At 38.0% G+C, this 19,388-nt stretch overlaps 2 protein-coding genes across 4 annotated transcripts; one reads left to right on the forward strand and one right to left on the reverse strand.

Annotated features, from left to right (window-relative positions):
• Positions 1 to 39: 39 nt before the first annotated feature.
• On the forward strand, positions 40 to 9,912 carry LOC117303534 (alpha-N-acetylgalactosaminide alpha-2,6-sialyltransferase 3-like). Its single transcript, XM_033787765.1, has 6 exons — positions 40 to 168; positions 1,936 to 2,178; positions 5,458 to 5,979; positions 6,442 to 6,854; positions 7,679 to 7,786; positions 8,025 to 9,912. The coding sequence occupies exons 2-6, from the start codon at positions 2,158 to 2,160 to the stop codon at positions 8,212 to 8,214; spliced, it is 1,254 nt and encodes a 417-aa protein (XP_033643656.1). The 5' UTR covers positions 40 to 168; positions 1,936 to 2,157; the 3' UTR covers positions 8,215 to 9,912.
• Positions 6,693 to 19,340, reverse strand: LOC117303535 (GPI-anchor transamidase-like). Of its 3 annotated transcripts, XM_033787767.1 has the most exons (10): positions 19,268 to 19,340; positions 18,590 to 18,649; positions 18,176 to 18,326; positions 17,408 to 17,484; positions 16,731 to 16,939; positions 13,530 to 13,647; positions 12,894 to 13,004; positions 12,253 to 12,522; positions 11,837 to 11,974; positions 6,693 to 6,760 (listed from the first exon to the last, which is right to left on the reverse strand). In XM_033787767.1, the coding sequence occupies exons 1-9, from the start codon at positions 19,295 to 19,297 to the stop codon at positions 11,870 to 11,872; spliced, it is 1,131 nt and encodes a 376-aa protein (XP_033643658.1). In that variant the 5' UTR covers positions 19,298 to 19,340; the 3' UTR covers positions 6,693 to 6,760; positions 11,837 to 11,869. The 3 variants fall into 3 exon arrangements, with proteins under 3 accessions (XP_033643658.1, XP_033643659.1, XP_033643657.1); XM_033787768.1 differs by lacking the exon at positions 6,693 to 6,760 and having other exon boundaries at positions 10,260 to 11,974; positions 18,590 to 18,646; XM_033787766.1 differs by lacking the exon at positions 6,693 to 6,760 and having other exon boundaries at positions 10,260 to 11,974.
• Positions 19,341 to 19,388: the final 48 nt, after the last annotated feature.

A 19,388-nucleotide genomic window follows, 5' to 3' on the forward strand; every position in this document is an offset into this window, starting at 1 on the left:
CCCACAGTGAACAAAGACTTTATACTAAGCCTAAATGCATTGTGAACTTTGCACCAACCCCCGGTGCGTGTCGATCGCCCATTCTTTCAAGAATTATGTTTACATTTTGCCGGTTACTGCATAAAATGCCAGTTTCAGCAAAGAAAACCACATTCCCCTATGGTTAAGGTGAGTTTAATTTGAGGTTAACCGTTAACCTATGGAAATAACACTTGTATTGTATTCGTCTTGATAATTCGGTATTTATTTCAGCTTTAGAATTCTTATTTTAGTTCGTGGCTCGTACTATTCTATTCCTACCATGCTCTCGTACACTCGATGCTCCCGCCGACGTTCGTAGCGATTGCGAGGCGGGGTTTAAACCAAGAGATAGGGACTGAATGAAGGCGCGTTGAAATGGTGGTCGGTTTTGGAGATAACTTCATGATGGCTGGAGGGCATTGTCACATATTTCAACGGTTAGGTTGCAAATTATTGTCAGACGGTGTACATACATGTATCTGTGTTAACCCGCAATTTAATTATTTTCCAGACTGGCTTTGTCAAAATGGTCAAACTACATGAACATTTAAACTAATGTTTTTATTAATGTTTTTTATTAATAATAATACATTGATTTGAAATAATAACACAAACAAAACCCCATAAAAAAAAAAAAAAAATTATTTACTGCAAGAAGATAATTCTTTCAAATTTTAATGTTCACATTAATCTCGGGGACCATAAGTTAGACATTGTTTGAAAATTAATAAAATAATTGTCCTTAAATATATAAATTATATTAATGATTTTCGCGATAGCGGAACTAACCATAGTTCTAGGAGTAGATTTGTACCAGCGCCCAACGTCAACATCACCCTGACAAACATTCAACAATAATGTCTATAGCAAACAATTTACAATGATGAAAGTACAAGTTATAAAAATACAAAAATACAAAAATACAAGGCAATAATGATTACTTGTTATAATTTGCCATCTCTTTTTTTAGGTAGATGAAAACTAGATGGTTTTCTGTTTTGTTTCTATGTTCGCTCGCTGGTATCAAACTTGAGTGTGATCCTATATGTGCAAGGATAGGCAGCTAACGGTTGTATGGCCTTTTGACTGGCACCCTGAACAAAGACATTTACAAAATAGACCACCACATAGGGCTATTATAATAGAAGCTCAGTTGATGGAGCCCGGCACATTCAAATGTTTGTTCAAATTCCAATCTGGTCAATTTTTCATTGTTCAAACCAATTGAAAATCATTACCAAATTTTCGAGTTTCCATTGTTGTTTATAACTTGATGATGTTTGAAATTAAATAGTTGCATCCCCTTAAGGTGATCCCCTTGCTTCCGCTTCCTAGGTGTATCATAAACTTGGGTGCGATCCCTGGTTTCAGGGCAGCTAATGGTTAATAGCTTTGGAGTGGCACTCCGAAACAAAGATATTGACAAGATAGGGAGACTGCCAACATAGAGTTGGTATATGTAGCTCAGTTTGTTTCATTGGAATACACTAGTTAAGTGAGTTTAACAATATAACTAACTGTCAGTTAGTAACACTTCTCAGCAGATTCAAATTTTTGGGGATAAAAATTATATCTATTTCCAGAACCACAGTAATTCAGAATAAAAAGTAAGTTTCACATCATGCATTATACCATCTACTTCTAACCAATTAAGTTTTTTTCTTGCCATAACTTTGTAAAGTCATGACCATACATGTACAACAACTTTGACTATCTTTCCAAGCAGGCTTGCTTTCATGCAATGTGCTTGTTTGGACACTAGTCCCAATATCACAAACACCACAGCTGGCTGCAAACAATTCTAACAGCAGGAAAGTACCTGTACACATACGTAACAGGTTATTGATTTATGCAAAATTCATTCACAGTGTCGAAGTCCACTATTTATGACTTGCAAACATTTTCTCTGAACAGACCATGTGAAAGCAAGGGAGGATGTAGGAACACATAGTCATGCTTTTAGTCTATGGCCAGTTATTGAACATATTTCTGCATCAGTGATCATCCGATAAAGAAGCAACTTGCTGCATTTCCTCACACAATACTACATTCATGTGGACATCAATAGCACCAGCCCGCCAAATTTCTTAGCATGTAAATTGCAAAGAAAACAAAAAGAGTCAAAAGCCGAAGAAGATGAGCCAAATGCTGGGACAGGTATGACCGTTTCTATTCATCATATTTTTACCATTTTTGTTATAAAAGTGAAAGTATACCTTTGGTTTTTGGAACCATTTGTTTGTTTTAATCCTATGAAATGAGGTTTCCAACTCAAATGTTGTCTTTCCAGTGCATGTAACTGCACCTAATGGTTGAAAAAGGGAGCCCTCATGCAAAAATAATCCCCAGAAATGATTCAGATAATTGTGACTAATACCGTTGGTTAAAGCCCATCCAACATGATAAAACCAGTCAATGACTGGTGTTACAACCAGGCTCTGTTAAATATTGTATTTTATCCGCAAGTGAAAACATAATTTTGAAATGGATCTAATTGTTCAAATTCTGCATGTACGGCTATTTAGGATATATGTGAACCATTGTCAAAAAAACAATTGATTGCCCGCACAAAAAGCACTAGAGCACATTTACCTGCACAGTATCATGTTTTCAAGAATACCGGACACTTCGGCACCTCTCAAACTCGGCACCCACAACCTCGGCGCCTTGCAAACTCGGCACCCACAAACTTGGCACATGCACAACTACAAACTCGGCACCTGGTTGAAAACGCTCGATCTGCAACGGTTGCAAACTCGGCACCCAGTTGGAAATTAAAATAAATCCCGATCCTCGTCGTGTGTCGACGGGTTCGACGACGTATCGACTATACATACCAAATAATTATTATTAATTTTTCACTGTCATAGTGAGGTTGCCCTTTTCAAAGATCTGTATCAAATAATTAGTATTTATTTTGTGTAAACTGACATAGTGAGGGCGCCCCTTTTCAAGACGTTTTTTAGTCGAAAATCATAATTTCGATGTCTTAGTATTTTTTGGGGAACATTTACACAGAACTTTGATCAAAAAACATTAAATTCAAAATAAAGAGTACTGAACTGTCGCTGCCGCCGCCGCGGTGGGGCAAAAGTCCCCCACGGCCGACATGTAGGCAAATCAGGCTCCCAAATTGCACTCTCTTCAAAATAAAAAAGTCGATCATTGTCAACCAAACGCTAACATTTTCAAAGCCCAATACATCAACAAATAGCGATGCACTTTCACCAACATGTAAACAAAAAACAAAACAAAAACTGAGCGTGCGGACGTAAAATTTTCAGGGAAAAACAATCTCTGATGCCAATTTTTTCAAAAGTTCGGAAGTGGTTATGGTCATATAAGCTAGAATAACTACTAATTATTTTAACTGAATTTCTACCAGTTTTTATGGTGTTAAGTACACGTACTTAACTTGTTTTAATACTACTCTTCGGGTGGTATGTGCTGTTGGTGCCGAGTTGGGTTTATTTCTCCATGGTTTATTGGACCAAAATAGGCCGGTGCCGAGTTTGTTTGGTGCCGAGTTTGTTAGACCAAAACAGGCCGGTGTCGAGTTTGTTTGGTGCCGACATTCTTGGTGCAGTGGGTGCCGAGTTTGCGAAGTGCCGAGTTTGCAAGGTGCCGAAGTGTCCGGTAACCCATATTTAATGGCTATTCATTGCTGCAAGAGCCAAGGTACATAGTACATTCTTAGTTAGGTAAATATAAATATAGACACAGCACAAGGAAATTACCAACAGTGTCCACTGCCTTCAGGGCCAAAGCCAAAAGTATCGTTTGTGTGACAGGACGGAATTTGATGTAGTATTTTCAGTGTATTTAATAATAGAACTATAAAAACAGAAATTAATTTATGGTGTGTAAACAAGGAACCAACTGACCCAAGCAAGCTCCCCCAAAAAAATTATAGCTCAGGATGACCACTTTTGGCTTTGGCCCTTTAATGGTTATTCACAGCTGCAAGAGCCAAGGTGCATAGTACATTCTTAGGTAAATATAAATGTTTATATAACACCCAAGCAGATCCTTGCCATTTGATTGGAGGATTGTCCGTCACGTGATAGCAAATAAAAGTACCATTGCACGCTGAGTCACTCGCCGTGCTTTTTCGTTCCATCCGAAAAGTACCATTGCACGCTGGCACGCTGCCAGCGTGCAATGGTACTTTTCGGATGGAACGAAAAAGCTGAGTAAAAACATCACTGCGTGCGCGTGTCTTTGGTAACGCAGCGCAGGTGTTACTGCAAGAAGGCATAGTAAAATTACTAGCATTAGGCTTCTACAGTTGAAATTGTTTGTTTTATGTTTTTTGTCACCCCTTTTGTCACAATAACTTGACAACAAGATTGCTGAACCATAACATGGTTTCTGCTTGAGAGCTCTGTTACACAAGGCAATTTGTAATAATAATAATATAATAATAAAACCATTCTTATATAGCGCATATCACCGTGAGGTCCCTATGCGCTGTAAAAGGAAATCAACAATTATTGTACAAAGTAAACAGATATGTTTTCAACCGGGTTTTGAATTGTTCTGATGTCTCAGCGTGTTTAACAACCTCTGGAAGACCGACTGAAGGCAATTTGTACAGGCCACTTGGAGGCCACCGACTGCAGTGTGTTCATAGACCTTATCGCAAATACCAATGCGCAAGCGCAGACTGTTGAATGAGGTGCATTGTGGGATATATATGGATCAAATTTGGATACCAGCTAGACCACAATGCACCTAATTCCAAGCTTTACGCGCGCGCCCCGGTATTTGCGAAAAGGTCTATTTGGGTTTTACCCTTAAATTAGCACTGTATACTCAGTACTTTCCAGAGTTTGGTGAACAAGAATAAAATGCATATTTCTCAGTGGGATTCGTACCCAAGACCCTTGCAATTCTAGAGCAGTTTCTTACCAACTAGACCACAGAGATTGCCCAGTAGCTAGAGGCAGTTCGAATCATATATTTAGCAGTGGGTACCGTTGTTTTGGGATAAAGAATGTTAATTTGGGTTTATTATACACTGATATGTGTTAGCACTGTGTACTCAGTACCATCCAGAGTTCTGCAGTGTGCTGGAAAGGACCACTTTGGTAGCACATGAGTCATTTTTCAAACAATTTCTTACGAACCCGAAGAAAAATATGTGAACAGTGAAATGTGAATGCCGTCTGTGTTTGGAGATTGCTTGGGACTGCCTGTTTTCAGCCTGGGACACTTTCATAAAGCTGTTTTTAAAGCAGAAATTAATGCTCAGCAATTTTCTCTGCTAAAAACAATTGAGTGAGGTGCCAGTCACAACAATGTAATTTTGGCTGGTGAATTATGCCCTTTTTTGTTCTTACAGGCTTTGCGAAATTGAGCCCACAGGCCTGCAGGCAAAGTTTATACAATTAACTGAAATATACTTTAAAATGTTTTGTTCGTTTTACTTTACAGAAACAATTGTTCTTCTTCTGCATAGTGTTGGCAGTCTTCACTCTGACTGGGTTCGGATTTTATCTCAACTCTGGCATCTTTTTTTACACCAACTTATTACAAAATAATGTCAACACGAGGCAATTCAATGGTGAAGAATTAAGAAAATTGTACAATTCTGAACTGTCTAATTCTACTTCAACAAATCAGTCTACTTCCATTTCAAAATATCAGACAACATTAGCAAGTAGTTTTCTAAATCAATCAGCACTTTCTTCTCAATCGTCTGGAAATCAAACGACCGTAAAAACAGGAAATGAATCTCAAAATCTTCAGGGAATTACCAAATTGAATGAAACTGCAAACACAAAAGTGAAAACAGAAAAACACACAGAGGTGGCCAGGGCTCCTGTGACCACTTCGGATAAACTAAAATTGCCAAGTGATACAAAACTGCTAGATACTGAGAGGAAGTCAAAAGTTGAAACAACGGATGCCTTGTATACCAACCATGGCTATTTATCCGTGTTGGATCAAACAAAGGTATGTAGTAACATCAGCTGAGATCAATAAAATAGGATGGCCTATGACTGTAGTCTATTGTGGGTGCTTAAAGGCAAATTTACTTTGGTTTTTGGAACTGTTAAGTAGTTTAAATGTTGCTCATACAAAAACCAATTCAATTTGGTCACGCTTTTGAGATATTGTTGAAAATCCAGAGCAAATAATTATGTCCAGAAAGGAAGAATCATCCCTTTTAGGAATACACAATCTGGGAAACATTACTGACAGTATTGCTTCTCATCAGATTCAAATTTTTGGGCATAAAAACTTATATATTTTTACATAACCACATAACTTTGAAGTGAATGCTATCAACAGCTGTACAGTGCTTCTTACCAAGTTGGTTTTTATGGTCATTACTTGTTTATGTACTTCCAAAGTTGACACTACTACCTCTTAATTACTAATTTCTTATGGGCTTTTGTTTTATCCCTAAATTAGAAACTGAATCTTCACTGTGCGCAATGTGCCTTTGTGTCCAGCTCTGGACAACTTCTGAAATCCGGCGCCGGCTATCTTATCGACGAAGCTGACTGCGTCTTTCGAATGAACAATGCACCGGCCTCCGGATACGAGGAAGATGTCGGGTCTCGGACAACGGTACGAGTTATTGCTCATTCGTCAACTCCTCACCTTAAAAAGAACCCAAAGTATCTAGTGGATATACCGAGTCCGACTGAGTACGTTGTTGGATGGGGACCGGCCAAAGCCCTGAGTACAACTGGATCTGGATTTGCATTTAATACTCTGAAAGCCTCAGCTGAGAAGTATAAGAAGACAGGATTCTTTTATCTAACGCAGGAACAGATGAACAAAGCGGATGAAATATTTGAAGCTGAAACTGGTGTCCCAAGGTACGTAACATTAATTTTGTTTGGATACAGGCACGATACTTCACAGAGGCAATGAAGGCAATTACCTCCATGCCCCCTGGTCTTTGCTTTGGTGCCAAGAAGAAATTCACAATCTCCCCAACTCGCTGAAATAAGTTTTCCCAAGTTTTAAAAGCATCTTAAAACTCACTCGCTTGTATAATATGTTTCCTCTGTGGTTTTCCATCATTTTTTGTAGCACTTTGCAACCGCTGGAAAAGGCACTGATGAACAAATCTGACAATCTCCCTGATTATGGAATTGTTTTCTACATTAAATGTAGACCTAATTATCTCCCCGTCTGTTGTACGAAATCTCCCTGATTGCAGGATGCAAATGTTAGAAGCTCTGAACTATGGCTAAAAGTAAATGTAACATTTTAAAAATACATGTCATGAATTTTCCCCAAAGTGTTATCAGAAGTTTACCTTCACAACTTCCAATTATAAAACTTGAGTAAAAGGCGATAAGTTTACGTTAGGGTTTAAACAAAGAAAAATGCACTAGAGCGGGAATTGAACCAATAATCTCCAGATTAAAATGCAGGCCCTCTTCAAACTGAGCTATCCAGCCCCGTCTTGGCGGTTTCCCTATTGTTTCAATAAAGAGTTATCGCTTTCGATGACGGATGGTTCTGCAATGGTAATGAGGAATGAATCTGTGTTGCTCTGAAAACGACAACATTTGGCTAAAAATACTCATACCGTCGCAGAGTCTTCCTTCGTCGAAAGCGAAAATTCTCTATTATCTTTGTTCAACACAACTGTTAACTGTTAGTACATTAACTTTGGTTTTTATTCTGACAGGATGAAGTCTGGGACCCATTTGAGTACAGGATGGTTCACCATGTTGCTAGCCCGTAACGTGTGCGATGAGATTCATATTTATGGAATGGTAAATGACCAGTACTGCCAGTAAGTAGACTTCTACTTATTTTATAACAATACATAGAATTCAGCACCTTATAAAACATTACAGAAAAGGATTAGGTCTCATATTTGAAACGAGTCCCACATAACTTGCAGGAAATACTGTATGTTACAGCGCCTTGAGCGTCACTGAGTGATAGATATGAGTGCTATACATTGTAAGAAGCCAATATTGTTATTAAGTGTAGGTTAATATCAACATTCTCTTTCTTTTCCTTTCCAGAAATGAAACAAACAAGGAGGTTCCTTATCACTACTATGACACAGCCGGCCTCAAAGAATGCGATTATTACAAAAAGAATGAAAAGGGCAAGAGAAGCGTACATCGTTTCATTACGGAAAAAGCTATCTTTGCTCGCTGGGCACTGGAACAACCTCCAATGTACTTTCATACTCCATTCTGGAACCCTTAGGGTCATCGAATTGAAGCAAATAACGGGGCTTACTTCACAAAGCAGTAACTGAAGGGTAAGCCAATGTTTCATATAGCAAACATATAAATTATTAACAGATGCATAGAGTGATAAACGATCAGTACTACCAGTAAGTAGATTGCTGACTTATTATAATTTTTTGTTAAACATCTGTTTTGTTCTCTTTAAAGGTAGGGTCATTGATTGGTTTTGGTCAATGTAATGCTGATTAATAGGCAAACTTATAAATAAAGTGCAATTAAAGTCATATAAGTTTTAGACAATGTGTACTTGCTGAGAAACAGCAAAAAACTGTCATGGTATTTTTTACAAGAATATCCAATCCAATCAATGTTTAGCGAGGTTATCGATTGGAAGTTTGTTCAACTTGGGTTTATAATTATTGCTGCAATTGGACTCCCTTCCCATTTAAATGATAATTACTGAATGGACAGGGCCCAAATTCACAAAGATGGCAGCTTGTGTTTCTGAAGGTTGGGAGGGACACAGTTTGCTGGTCAAAGTACCTAGTAATTTGGGTAACTTTATGTTCCTGCATTAAGTCACATTTTCAAGAGATTGTTAATTTCAAATTAATGTAAGTTTTTATTTGTGTACTGTTTGTATAAATTTGTAGTTCTATGAAATTTCTTCTCACCTTTATCTAAAACAATTTTGTATTTGAGCAAGCATGACAGAACCAGAGGTCATGAGGTCATGATTTAAAGACAAAGTGTACCTTTGTTTTTACTTGCCAAGTAAGTTTTTATGCTAACAATTATTTTTTTAGTACTTACCAAATAGTGACCAGTGCCATTAATATAAAAGTTTCATGCACTGTATAGCCAAAAAGAATACAAAAGAAACCAGTTCATTTGTACCACCCCATTAAAACTAGTAAGTACAATGTGTTGGTTTATTTTTTGCTGGCGTTTCCATGTATGTTCAAAAGTTGCCAAATCTGTAACACTTCTGTAGTTTTTTCCAAAATCATTCCTGTTATTATTATTATTATTATAATTATTATAACGAGGCATTTAATTGATGATGCTGTCTGTGGATGATTGGCTGATAAATTATGGCTTTTCACCAGACTGATTGTGCTTCAGAAAGACGTCCATTAAAAAGAACAATATTAAGGTATTTAAAATTATAAATGGTGTTTGAAGCTTTGCATGGTGTGGAGAATAAGAGTAACTATCAATATAAATATTAATAGTAAACTTGCGGGTACAACCATGGGGAAAAACTCTTTTGAATGAGTGGTAGGCCTACCACTCATTCAAAAGAGATTTAACCATGAGTAAAATCTCTTTTGAATGAGTGGTAGGCCTACCACTCATTCAAAAGAGATTTTACTCATGGTTGTACCTGCAAGTTTACTATTAATATTTATAGTTACTCCTAAAATTGTAAATATTGATGAGAAAACATAATTAATGAGGTGCCAAACTGAGTTTCATTAACTACAAATGAATAAGAGCTACACCAAAAGAAAATGCTTTTGAATTGAAAAAAAAACACCACCAGAAACGGTTTTTAAGTCCTGAATTATTAATTAATGCAGCTGTATCTAATTGAAATAAATAATTATTTGTTACTTAATGTTCACAAGTAATTTTGATTATAATTAATATTTATTTAAAGTCAGTGGACACTATTGGTAATTACTCAAATAATTTTCAGCATAAAACCTGATTTGGTAACGAGTAATGGGGAGAGGTTGATAGTATAAAACATTGCGAGAAACGGCTCCCTCTGAAGTGTCGTAGTTTTTGACAAAGAAGTAATTTTCCACGAATTTGATTTCGAGACCTCAAGTTTAGAATTTGAGGTCTCGAAATCAAGCATCTGAAAGCACACAACTTCGTGTGACAGGGGTGTTTTTTCTGCATAGTTATCTCGCAACTCCGACGACCAATCAAGCTCAAATTTCACAGGTTTGTTATTTTATGCATATAATGTTGAGATACATGAAGTGTGAGAAGACTGGTCTTTGACAATTACCAATAGTGTCCACTGTCTTTAAATAACTCACATGTTCATTTGTTTTTGTTTTTAATACATGTATATTATTTACACCTCAACGTGTGTTAGCACTGTATACTCAGTACTTTCTCAAAGTCCTGTGGACAAATCATAGGCGTATTACTCGGGTGGGATTCGAGCCCACAACCTTTGCAAATCTAGAGCAGTGTCTTACCAACTAGACCACTGAGATTGCCTGGTAGCTAGAGGCAGTTCGAAGTAGTGGTTGGACTTAAAGACTAACTAAATACATGAACAAAAAAGGGACGGCATACAGCTCTGGCGCATATCGCTTGGTCTTTATAGAAAAAAGGAACCCATACGTAATATTCTCCTAGTATTGTATTCAGTATACCTCAAATGGCGTATTTTGAAAATGAAAAACTTAAACATTTTTTGTACATTTCTGTATATTTATGCAAATTTAATATCAATTATTGATATGTACTTGATATAACACTTTGTGTTAAAGCAAATGAAATAATAAGAGTTAATAAATGTTTGATATAAATTATGTCTACTTTGAAAACAAATTGAATGTTTTGATGTCAAATAATAAAACACTTCTTGTTTGATTCACATTTATTTTCTGTTGTGAAAGGAGTTTTTTTCCCCCATTTTAAAGAAAAACTTTTAACAAGAAAATACCATCATGTGAAATTAAAGTGCTATTATTCTTTCGTGAGTAAAAATAGTTTGAGAACACTGAGCATTAAGAATATTTTATTACTCAAAAGACGCAATTGCAACATTTGAACATAGTTTGTTTCTGTTCAAGTTATTATACAGTGGGGTAAATTGGTATTTAAATGACAAATACAAGACCATCGGACTTGTCCAATCATTATATTACTGGCCCAACACTTAAACTACTTGCCTCAGGCCTTCCGTCCAGTGTACAATTCCAGCCTTGCTTAAGTATTTGTTTTTAACTCTGGCATGTTCTGGTCATGATGTTTCATGCTGATTTCTCAACATCAGCTTAAAGAAACTGTTAATTTTTGTTTAAACGTATCAATACAAACAACAGCAAGGCATTTCTTTTGATCCCTGAATGATTTCTGTAGTAGACCCCTTGCATAACAGGCAAATGCTACATGGACACAGGTCATGCGCACATCTTTAAGAACATCTATCGTCCTATGGTTTGCTTCCAATGGCCTCAGTGAGAGCGCTTTTTGGCCTCAGTTGAGAGTGTGACGTCACATGCAAGGGGTCTATTCACATCTTTACATGGCATCTCAAACTCCATAATATTTGTGGTTCAAAGTTACAAACAGTCAAACCGTCATAACAAACTGGGTCCAATTTCATGGCTTTGCTCCACGCCGAATTCTGAGCTTGTGATCTACGTTCTCCACTTACATGCAAGCGCCGAATTTCAACACTAGCTGTGTAAGCGAAGAACGCCTAGTAACGTGGAGGACCCACGTGCACAAGCCCAAATTCCCTGCTAATCCTTGAAATACGCACGACATAAGCACAAATTTATCTGCTTTCATAAGGAACGCTTATGGTAAGCAGAGCCTAAGAAATTGGGCCTGCCCATGAAAAAATTGTACAAAATTTACATATGTAAAAAATAAACACTCACCAAATCTAACAAGGGGATGGCATATTTCTAATGTCATGATGCTATCCGGCTTAATAAAACAACGACGACAACTGCCAGCAGTGCACTGCTGGCAAGCACAAACTCACTGGATAACTGAACCTTTTGATGGTATGTACCCTAAAAGAAAAATGAAAAAGAAACAGGTAAAGAAAATAGAAAGAGTGGAGACAAACTTGATGGCGATTATAAGAGGGGCTCCAAGGTAAAATTCAAGTTTGTGATCTACTCATTTGGCAGTAGAAAGAGTATCAGATAAAATGACATTTTACATCATTTTAACGTGAAACCCGAGACTTTCATGAGGAGTCTATCTGTTGAAAAATAATGAATTTTACTTTGACGCCCCTCTATAAAGCACCTGTATTACTAAATAACTGAATATCGGTATGACATACCTTTTCGCTATTTTTCTCAACAGCTGGTAGTTGCTCTACAAAACTGAATCGTTTTATCTCCTTGTCTTTAGGCCCTTCTTCTTTCTCAGGAAGTTGGACTCTTTCCGTAGTTTCTGTCTCATTACTTAGTGCAATAGTTGTTGATGACAGTTCAACATTACGTACGCTTCCGAAGAAGTCAGTGATAGGAACTGTTTTGATGTCTCGACGGAATAGGTCAGTCCTTATGCCCGGAGTGGAGCGGCAAACTTGCTGTGGGCAAACTTGAAACTAGAACAAGAAATGTAGAACAAAATAATTGTTACTCACAACAAAACCATGAAGGAAACTTTAGATTAAGTCTTTTACATGAATAACAAAAATATGATTGAGTTTACATTACCACCATGTGTATATACTATGATGACCAGCTGCAGAAAGATGTAGTTCAACAAGAGATCACTGAGAACATGCATTCCTGAGCGAGATGTGAGAAAAGCGACCATCAGAGGCTCCATCGATGACCTCTTCTACTACCACTACTACAACTAGTTAGTCTTTAAGAGCTACCACTAAATTCCTTGTTATGCTGAAGGTAACTTTATAAGTTTGCAGATTGCTTCTGACAGAATTCACAATTTTGATAGAAAAAATAAACTCACAAAGTCCGCCATTGATTTCTTGCTGTTAGGTGAGACTTTCTCTAGGAATTCCAAAGCGTAGTATGTATATCTATCAATGACATAAACGCCAATAGCTGGATCTACATGGTGCTGTATGGAAAGACAAAATAATCACTAAGTTCAAAGACAAACCTCTCAATCAGAATGATTGTATTCTTGGTTTATAAAAACAATAGTAGTATCAATGAGATATCGCCTAACATCATAAAGCTGAATGGTCACTTTAATGGGCTGAAACAGTAACCCCCCTTCACAGCCCATAAGGATGCTGGCATGGGTACCATCCCTTAGGAGCGTGGCTGTTAGAGCACAACGCAATACCTTCCCAACTTGTTTACAAAGCAATTAGGGTATGGTCAAGTGCCATGCTCAAGGAGGACACAAGTGTAATGACACTCTGCTGCTGACAATACTATAGCTTGGGTCTGGTGAACTAGAACATAGGGCCCAGTTGCTAGATTGTGGGCTCGTTAATCCAGAGGTCGTTGGTTCAAATCCCGCTCGAGTAATTATTTCTTTGTTCAACTCAAAGTTTAAAAACAAATTACCCAGTCTGATTGCCTTGTTGTTTATTACTTGGTAAGGACTACTTACAACAATTGGATCTATACTTACAGACAATGAGTCTTCTCCGACCTGGCTAGATCCCACAGATAGGATATTTGGAGAATAGAAGAGTTGGAACATGGACACAGCTTGACACGTGTCAATGATGTATAAGACTTCATGATACCTGCAAACCAAATAAAAACCATAAGATTTCAATTTTGAAGCACTAAGTTCCACAGAGGCAGTGTGACAAGCTGGAAACCAGTCATCTCGCCCCCCAGCAAAGTCGCCCACAACAAAGTCGCCCCCCAGCAAAGTCGCCCACAACAAAGTCGCCCCCCAGCAAAGTCGCCCACAACAAAGTCGCCCCCCAGCAAAGTCGCCCACAACAAAGTCGCCCCCCAGCAAAGTCGCCCACTACAAAGTCGCCCCCCAGCAAAGTCGCCCACCACAAAGTCGCCCCCTTACTTACAAAGTCGCCCCCTGTCAAAGTCGCCCCTCACGAAGTCGCCCCATGACAGAGTCGCCCCCCAACAAAGTCCCCCCCCGACACTGTCGCCCCCTAACAAAGTCGCCCAGTGCATGGTTGAGCGACGTACACAAAAGTGAGGGCGCTTTTGAATAGTTTGAAACAATTATTAGCACTGGGGAAAGACGAAATGTAGGCCCCTTCATGCTGTTACAGAAGGAATGCTACGGGATTTTGAGCGTGCACGACGGGTTTGAGCGTGTTTAACTTTGTGTTGTAGCAGCTTCATTTAGATATTAGAACACTCAAATAATATATATATATAACAGGTTATTTACATGTTATGTACGGAATATATATACATCAAATAAATTATCAAGCAGAAGTGAACCTGAGGGTGATGGAAAATTATTTCACGAGTGTTTATTTTGAGAAGTTTGGACTGTCTTAAGTTGGTGAATCCAGTGTGATTCATCTATGCTTGGTCATCACCACACCACTACGAGCCTCCGGTGATCTTCTAGTTGTACTAGCGGGGAATATTCACTAGCGGGATGCCGCGCTCTGCGCGTCACCCCCACTAGAAATAATTACCACCACATCTCTGGGTCAGAATGACCAACATGGCGGATATTAAAAAATTCTCACTAAAATGTTTTTTCTTCTTCCATTATTCTCTCGCAACTTCGACGACCAATTGAGTTCAAATTTTCACAGTGCCCAGTGCCTTTAAGTGTTTCAACCAAAAGATACCGCATAATCGATCAATACCATTGTCTATGCCCAAACGTCCTCTTGTTCATATTATTTATTTTTGTGTCTTTTTTCATTATTATAGGATGGCACAATAGGCTTAACTCGAAGGCGGGCGGAAGATGCAACCTGAATATGTATTTCCTTATCAGGTTGCTCCACGAGGAAGCCCAGATGGTAAACATGCAGGTCCGCCTGATAAGTGAGAAGAAGCTTACGCGCGCCAGCGACGTGCTACTACGCTCAACCAGGCACGTATTTTTAAACTGTGGGACAGTTACACCAACAGCGAAATCGGTGCCAAGAAACTGTTACGTGGCTGTGCCGCCCTTTGTGGCAATGCACCATAATTAAATTCAGAAAACTAGCTAATTGGTTATCGAAAAGACAAAGCATTCGCAGATTTATTAAAAGTAATTGTGGTTATTTTTTTTTTTTTAAATACAGTTTTAATTTTGTTGTTCTACTCCAAAAATTTTTATTTTTTTTTTAAATACATGTACTACTTTTTCCAACTTCAAACTTAAATATTTGTTATTTCCGTGTAACTGATGGGTTGTTTTTATTTGCATTTATTTATTTGTTTTTTGTTGATGCAAACTTCAAACTCAATTTGTTTAATTTTTTTCCCCTCCATGTTGAAGCAAATGTTTGTGCAATGGTAATTATTCGCGAATTTATTAAAAGTTATGGTGGTTACATATTTGCTTTTAAATAAAGTTCTAATTGGTTTTTTTTAATATTTAAAACCTTCTTTTTTTATAGTCTATATGTTGTTTAATTGAATAAAATTATGTTAACTCTAAAACTGATGTGTTTTGATACACTATTTGAAGTTCTTGAAGTTTTATTGTTGTGATAAGTTGACAGGTTGCCTACTTTAATTAAAACCCTAAGTCGATCACTAGGCCTACAGACAAAATCACATTTTAGTCATAACAATTGTTTATTGTTAAAACAAATTGATTAAAAATATTAACTAAAAATATTGGGTATAAAAATATGTTTCCGGTATGGATTAAAAATTATGCACAGCAATAATTATGTATACAATCTTAAATGGTTGGCATGCTTAATTTAATTCAGAAAACTGTCTATGTTCGATACAGATTTACATAATATTAGAAGGCCAAGTCAAAGTATAAAAAAAAAGAAAATAGCTAATTAGTTATCTAGCGAAAAGACAGAGCATTCGCCAAGCCTGGAATCTCCAATGGTTGAATCTAAACCGTTAACAAAGGGCGCCCTCACTTAGTGAAATCTTCTTGGGCGACTTTGTTAGGGGGCGACTGTGTCGGGGGGCGACTTTGTTGGGGGGCGACTATGTCAGGGGGCGACTTTGTGAGGGGCGACTTTGACAGGGGGCGACTTTGTAAGGGAGGGGGCGACTTTGTAGTGGGCGACTTTGCTGGGGGGCGACTTTGTAGTGGGCGACTTTGCTGGGGGGCGACTTTGTTGTGGGCGACTTTGCTGGGGGGCGAGATGACTGGTATTCGATAAGCTCTATGGTTTTTCCCCTGCTTTTCACCATTGCTGATCCTGGTTCAAGCCCGTACCAGACCCCTCAAGTGGGACTTCAACCCAAATGTATGATCCAACTCTCAGCATTAAGAAAGGACCATGGGAGAAGTTACAATGTCAAATCAACAAGGATCACCGCTGCCAGCACCAGTGATTTAACAGCCACATGGTTGCATCTTTGTGTGCAATACTTAGTAATTCAAAGCATGCCCCACTTTCTGAACTAATTCCAAAAAGAACATTTGTCAAATACTGGAACAAATTTCTCAGTTGGCCACAGCTGGCCATTGATCAGAGATGGTTCATCGTTAACTATAAATGTTGCCGGTTATACAACTTCTTTCTGAATGTACGAATCCATAGGATTCATTCAATTACATGGTTACTCATGGTTTGACAGCAGCAAAACTTTTCTAAACAGGCTGTCGGTTACCATGGCCAGAAAATCGGCGGCCCCGATAACTGTACATGAAGGCAAACAGACCATGTCAGAGCATCTGTTGATCTCACTATTAACTACCAACCTTTTCTTCTGCCACATTTGCTCAAACGCATGAGCCAATTCCACATTGGAGATTTCCTCAGCGTCTTGAAATTTCAGGAAGTTTTCCCCACCATGGCCGGTCATGTAGACGAGGATGTTGCTGCGATCGTCCGTCATCAAGCGTTTGGAACGAGGGGTCCCTGGTGGGAGACGTCCAGTCAGAACTCGGATGAAGTTTTCCACAGTCACCTGAAGAGAACCATATGTTTTTCAGAATAGAATTAGCTTTGTATAAATGCAAATTAAGGTTCATGGTCCGATGTTTTGCCTTCAAGAAACATTTTATCATGAGGTTAGAGCCTTGTAATTTTTATTCTCAATTTTCATTTGATCGTTTTAATCCTTTGTATTAAATAAAACTAACATGTGAAAATTTCATTTTAAAAGGAGGTTGTTTTTTATATCCAAAGCAATTATGTCCAAGCAGGAAGAACAATCCATAGAATAGGAATACACAATATGAGAAATGCTTAATTCTATCGAAATTGCTGTGGACTTCTAAACAAAAGTTGATATTACAATTAATTTGAAGAGTGACTACCAAATCTATACCTGCCCTGTAACACAACATTACATGGTCAAACATCACAAAATGGGAGTGTTCAAACAGCTCAGTTGGCTACCCAAATCTGCCAAACATTGAAAGTGTAACCTCACCTCATAGCCTCTGTAGTCAACTTCTACATCGTCCCCATACACATTGATATGCTGATTGGCGTTGTTGAAAACAGTCGCTGTACATAACAAAACCATTCATATACAGAAATAAACAAAGAAATCATAGTCTACTGCCAAGCTTCTTGAAAATAAAACACACAGAAACACCAGGGCAAACCCCCTACGGCTTAACGTCCCAACTGAAGAATGAAGTAATAATTGGTCTTGCTTTTATAAGGGCCCACAAGTGTCACAACGGGAACTTAAGCCCATACTCTGCTGATCAGAAACACCAGAGCTTGAATCCACCAGTGCTCTTATAATACCAATAACAATAACAAGTTCTAAAATAGGGCAATTCTCAATGATAACAACAATTATAATGAAGATATTTATGGCCCACTTATCCATAAAACTTGATAAAGGCGCCTACATACAAAAGGAAAGCAATAACCGTCTCAATGCGCTTTACATTAGTGCCTTAAGCATTGGGCCACTAACATTCCTTTAATCTTTCTCAGCTCCCTGGGGAGTATACAACCACAGTGCTCCAAAGGCTTTTTCTTGCACAATATCATTCTCTACCCTCGCAGGTACCCATTTATACCCCTAGGTGAAGAAAAGCAAGTATAGTTAAAAAACATCTTGCTCATGGACACACCTGTCACAGCCGGGACCCAAACTCACACTCTGATGACTTAATCACCAGAGAATGAGTCCAGTTTTCTTAACGGCTCAGCCGTGACACACTAATCATTTGATGCTCACCTGGTCTTGGGTTCCGTGCATTGCAAGCCATATCATCAGCTAACATTAGAATGATTTGACTGTCTGGTATACCGAGTCGCTTCACACTGCGATAGATGGATAAGGTGTTTGCAACATGGCGATAATTGAACCAGAAACGCGACGTGCACACCTGGAACAAGAAGAAATATTCTTTCCATAAAATATACAGGATTAGTAGAGCCATGGTAGAGCTGCCAAAAATAGTTGCAGTTTTCTTTTTGTTCAGACAAGTTTGGAGGGAACGATTAGCGGGCTCCAACGGCACATAAAAACAGATTTTCTCATACTTCAACGAATGTTTGAATACCCAGATTGAGCTCTGGGCAGAATTCAATAGGGACAACAATATTGATACATGTCAGTAACTTGAAATTATAAGCTGCAAGTACTTACCAATACAGCCCAATTATTTGTATGTCCACTTTTAAAGAAACCTTTGACGTTTTGCTCCTGCTGATGATGAAATAAAAAAGCACACATTATCAGCAATATCTTAAATTAAACAAATTACTTTTGAACAATCAACTAGAAAAGGATAGAGTAGGCCAAATATAAAAAAATACCAGTTGATCGTTCCCGCCCGCATCCTTTTTTGGGGCCGCATTCTTTTTTTTATTATTTACTATTTTCTGCATCTTTTTTTTTTAAATCCATCTTTTCAAAAGGACTTTACTAAGTCTTCATGCTCTCAAACACTTGTAACCGTCTGTTTCATAAAACAATATTAGTGAATGCCTACCAGCAAATCTTTCTGTAAGTTATTTGTAAATCTGTGATTTTTTTTTTTTTTTTCTGTACCGAAAGGGTCCAATGGCTTTAAAAGAAAAAATTATTTCCCATAAGAGTTTGCGCGGTGCATACAGTTTGCGCCCGAGCTTCCTGCGCAAAAGGTTTGCAGCGTAGCCGTAAAAATGGCACACCGCGCAATTTCAAAATGTTCATTTTCAAGAGCGGATTTAGGACTATAATTTTTCGACCCGTAAATTCACCAACCCTAGATTTTTAAAACAACACTTTATAGAGCATATTACAACCAAATTAATTCCACATTCAAGGCTCCGTAACACTTACCTCTACAGAGGTAGCACAAGGTGAAACCATTAAAAACACGAAAGCTGCGGCTTTCAAAACATCTCGAACGGAGGCCGCCATGATTGTTTTATTTTTTATTTTTTGGGGTGGGGGTATAGCG

Source organism: Asterias rubens, chromosome 19 (assembly GCF_902459465.1).
Source record: "Asterias rubens chromosome 19, eAstRub1.3, whole genome shotgun sequence".
Taxonomy (NCBI): Eukaryota; Metazoa; Echinodermata; class Asteroidea; order Forcipulatida; family Asteriidae; genus Asterias; species Asterias rubens.

What these genes read in the sequence shown, in the direction of transcription:
- LOC117303534 (XM_033787765.1), top strand. Translation starts at nt 2,158, where the DNA reads ATGAGCCAAATGCTGGGACAG. An exon ending in CCGTGTTGGATCAAACAAAG is followed by an intron (nt 5,980 to 6,441) that starts GTATGTAGTAAC and finishes TCCCTAAATTAG; the next exon opens with AAACTGAATCTTCACTGTGC. An exon ending in GCTGAAACTGGTGTCCCAAG is followed by an intron (nt 6,855 to 7,678) that starts GTACGTAACATT and finishes TTATTCTGACAG; the next exon opens with GATGAAGTCTGGGACCCATT.
- LOC117303535 (XM_033787767.1), bottom strand. Translation starts at nt 19,297, where the DNA reads ATGGTTTCACCTTGTGCTACCTCTGTAGAG. An exon ending in TGCACGGAACCCAAGACCAG is followed by an intron (nt 17,485 to 18,175) that starts GTGAGCATCAAA and finishes TGTTATGTACAG; the next exon opens with CGACTGTTTTCAACAACGCC. An exon ending in TTGAGAAAAATAGCGAAAAG is followed by an intron (nt 11,975 to 12,252) that starts GTATGTCATACC and finishes TTTTTCTTTTAG; the next exon opens with GGTACATACCATCAAAAGGT.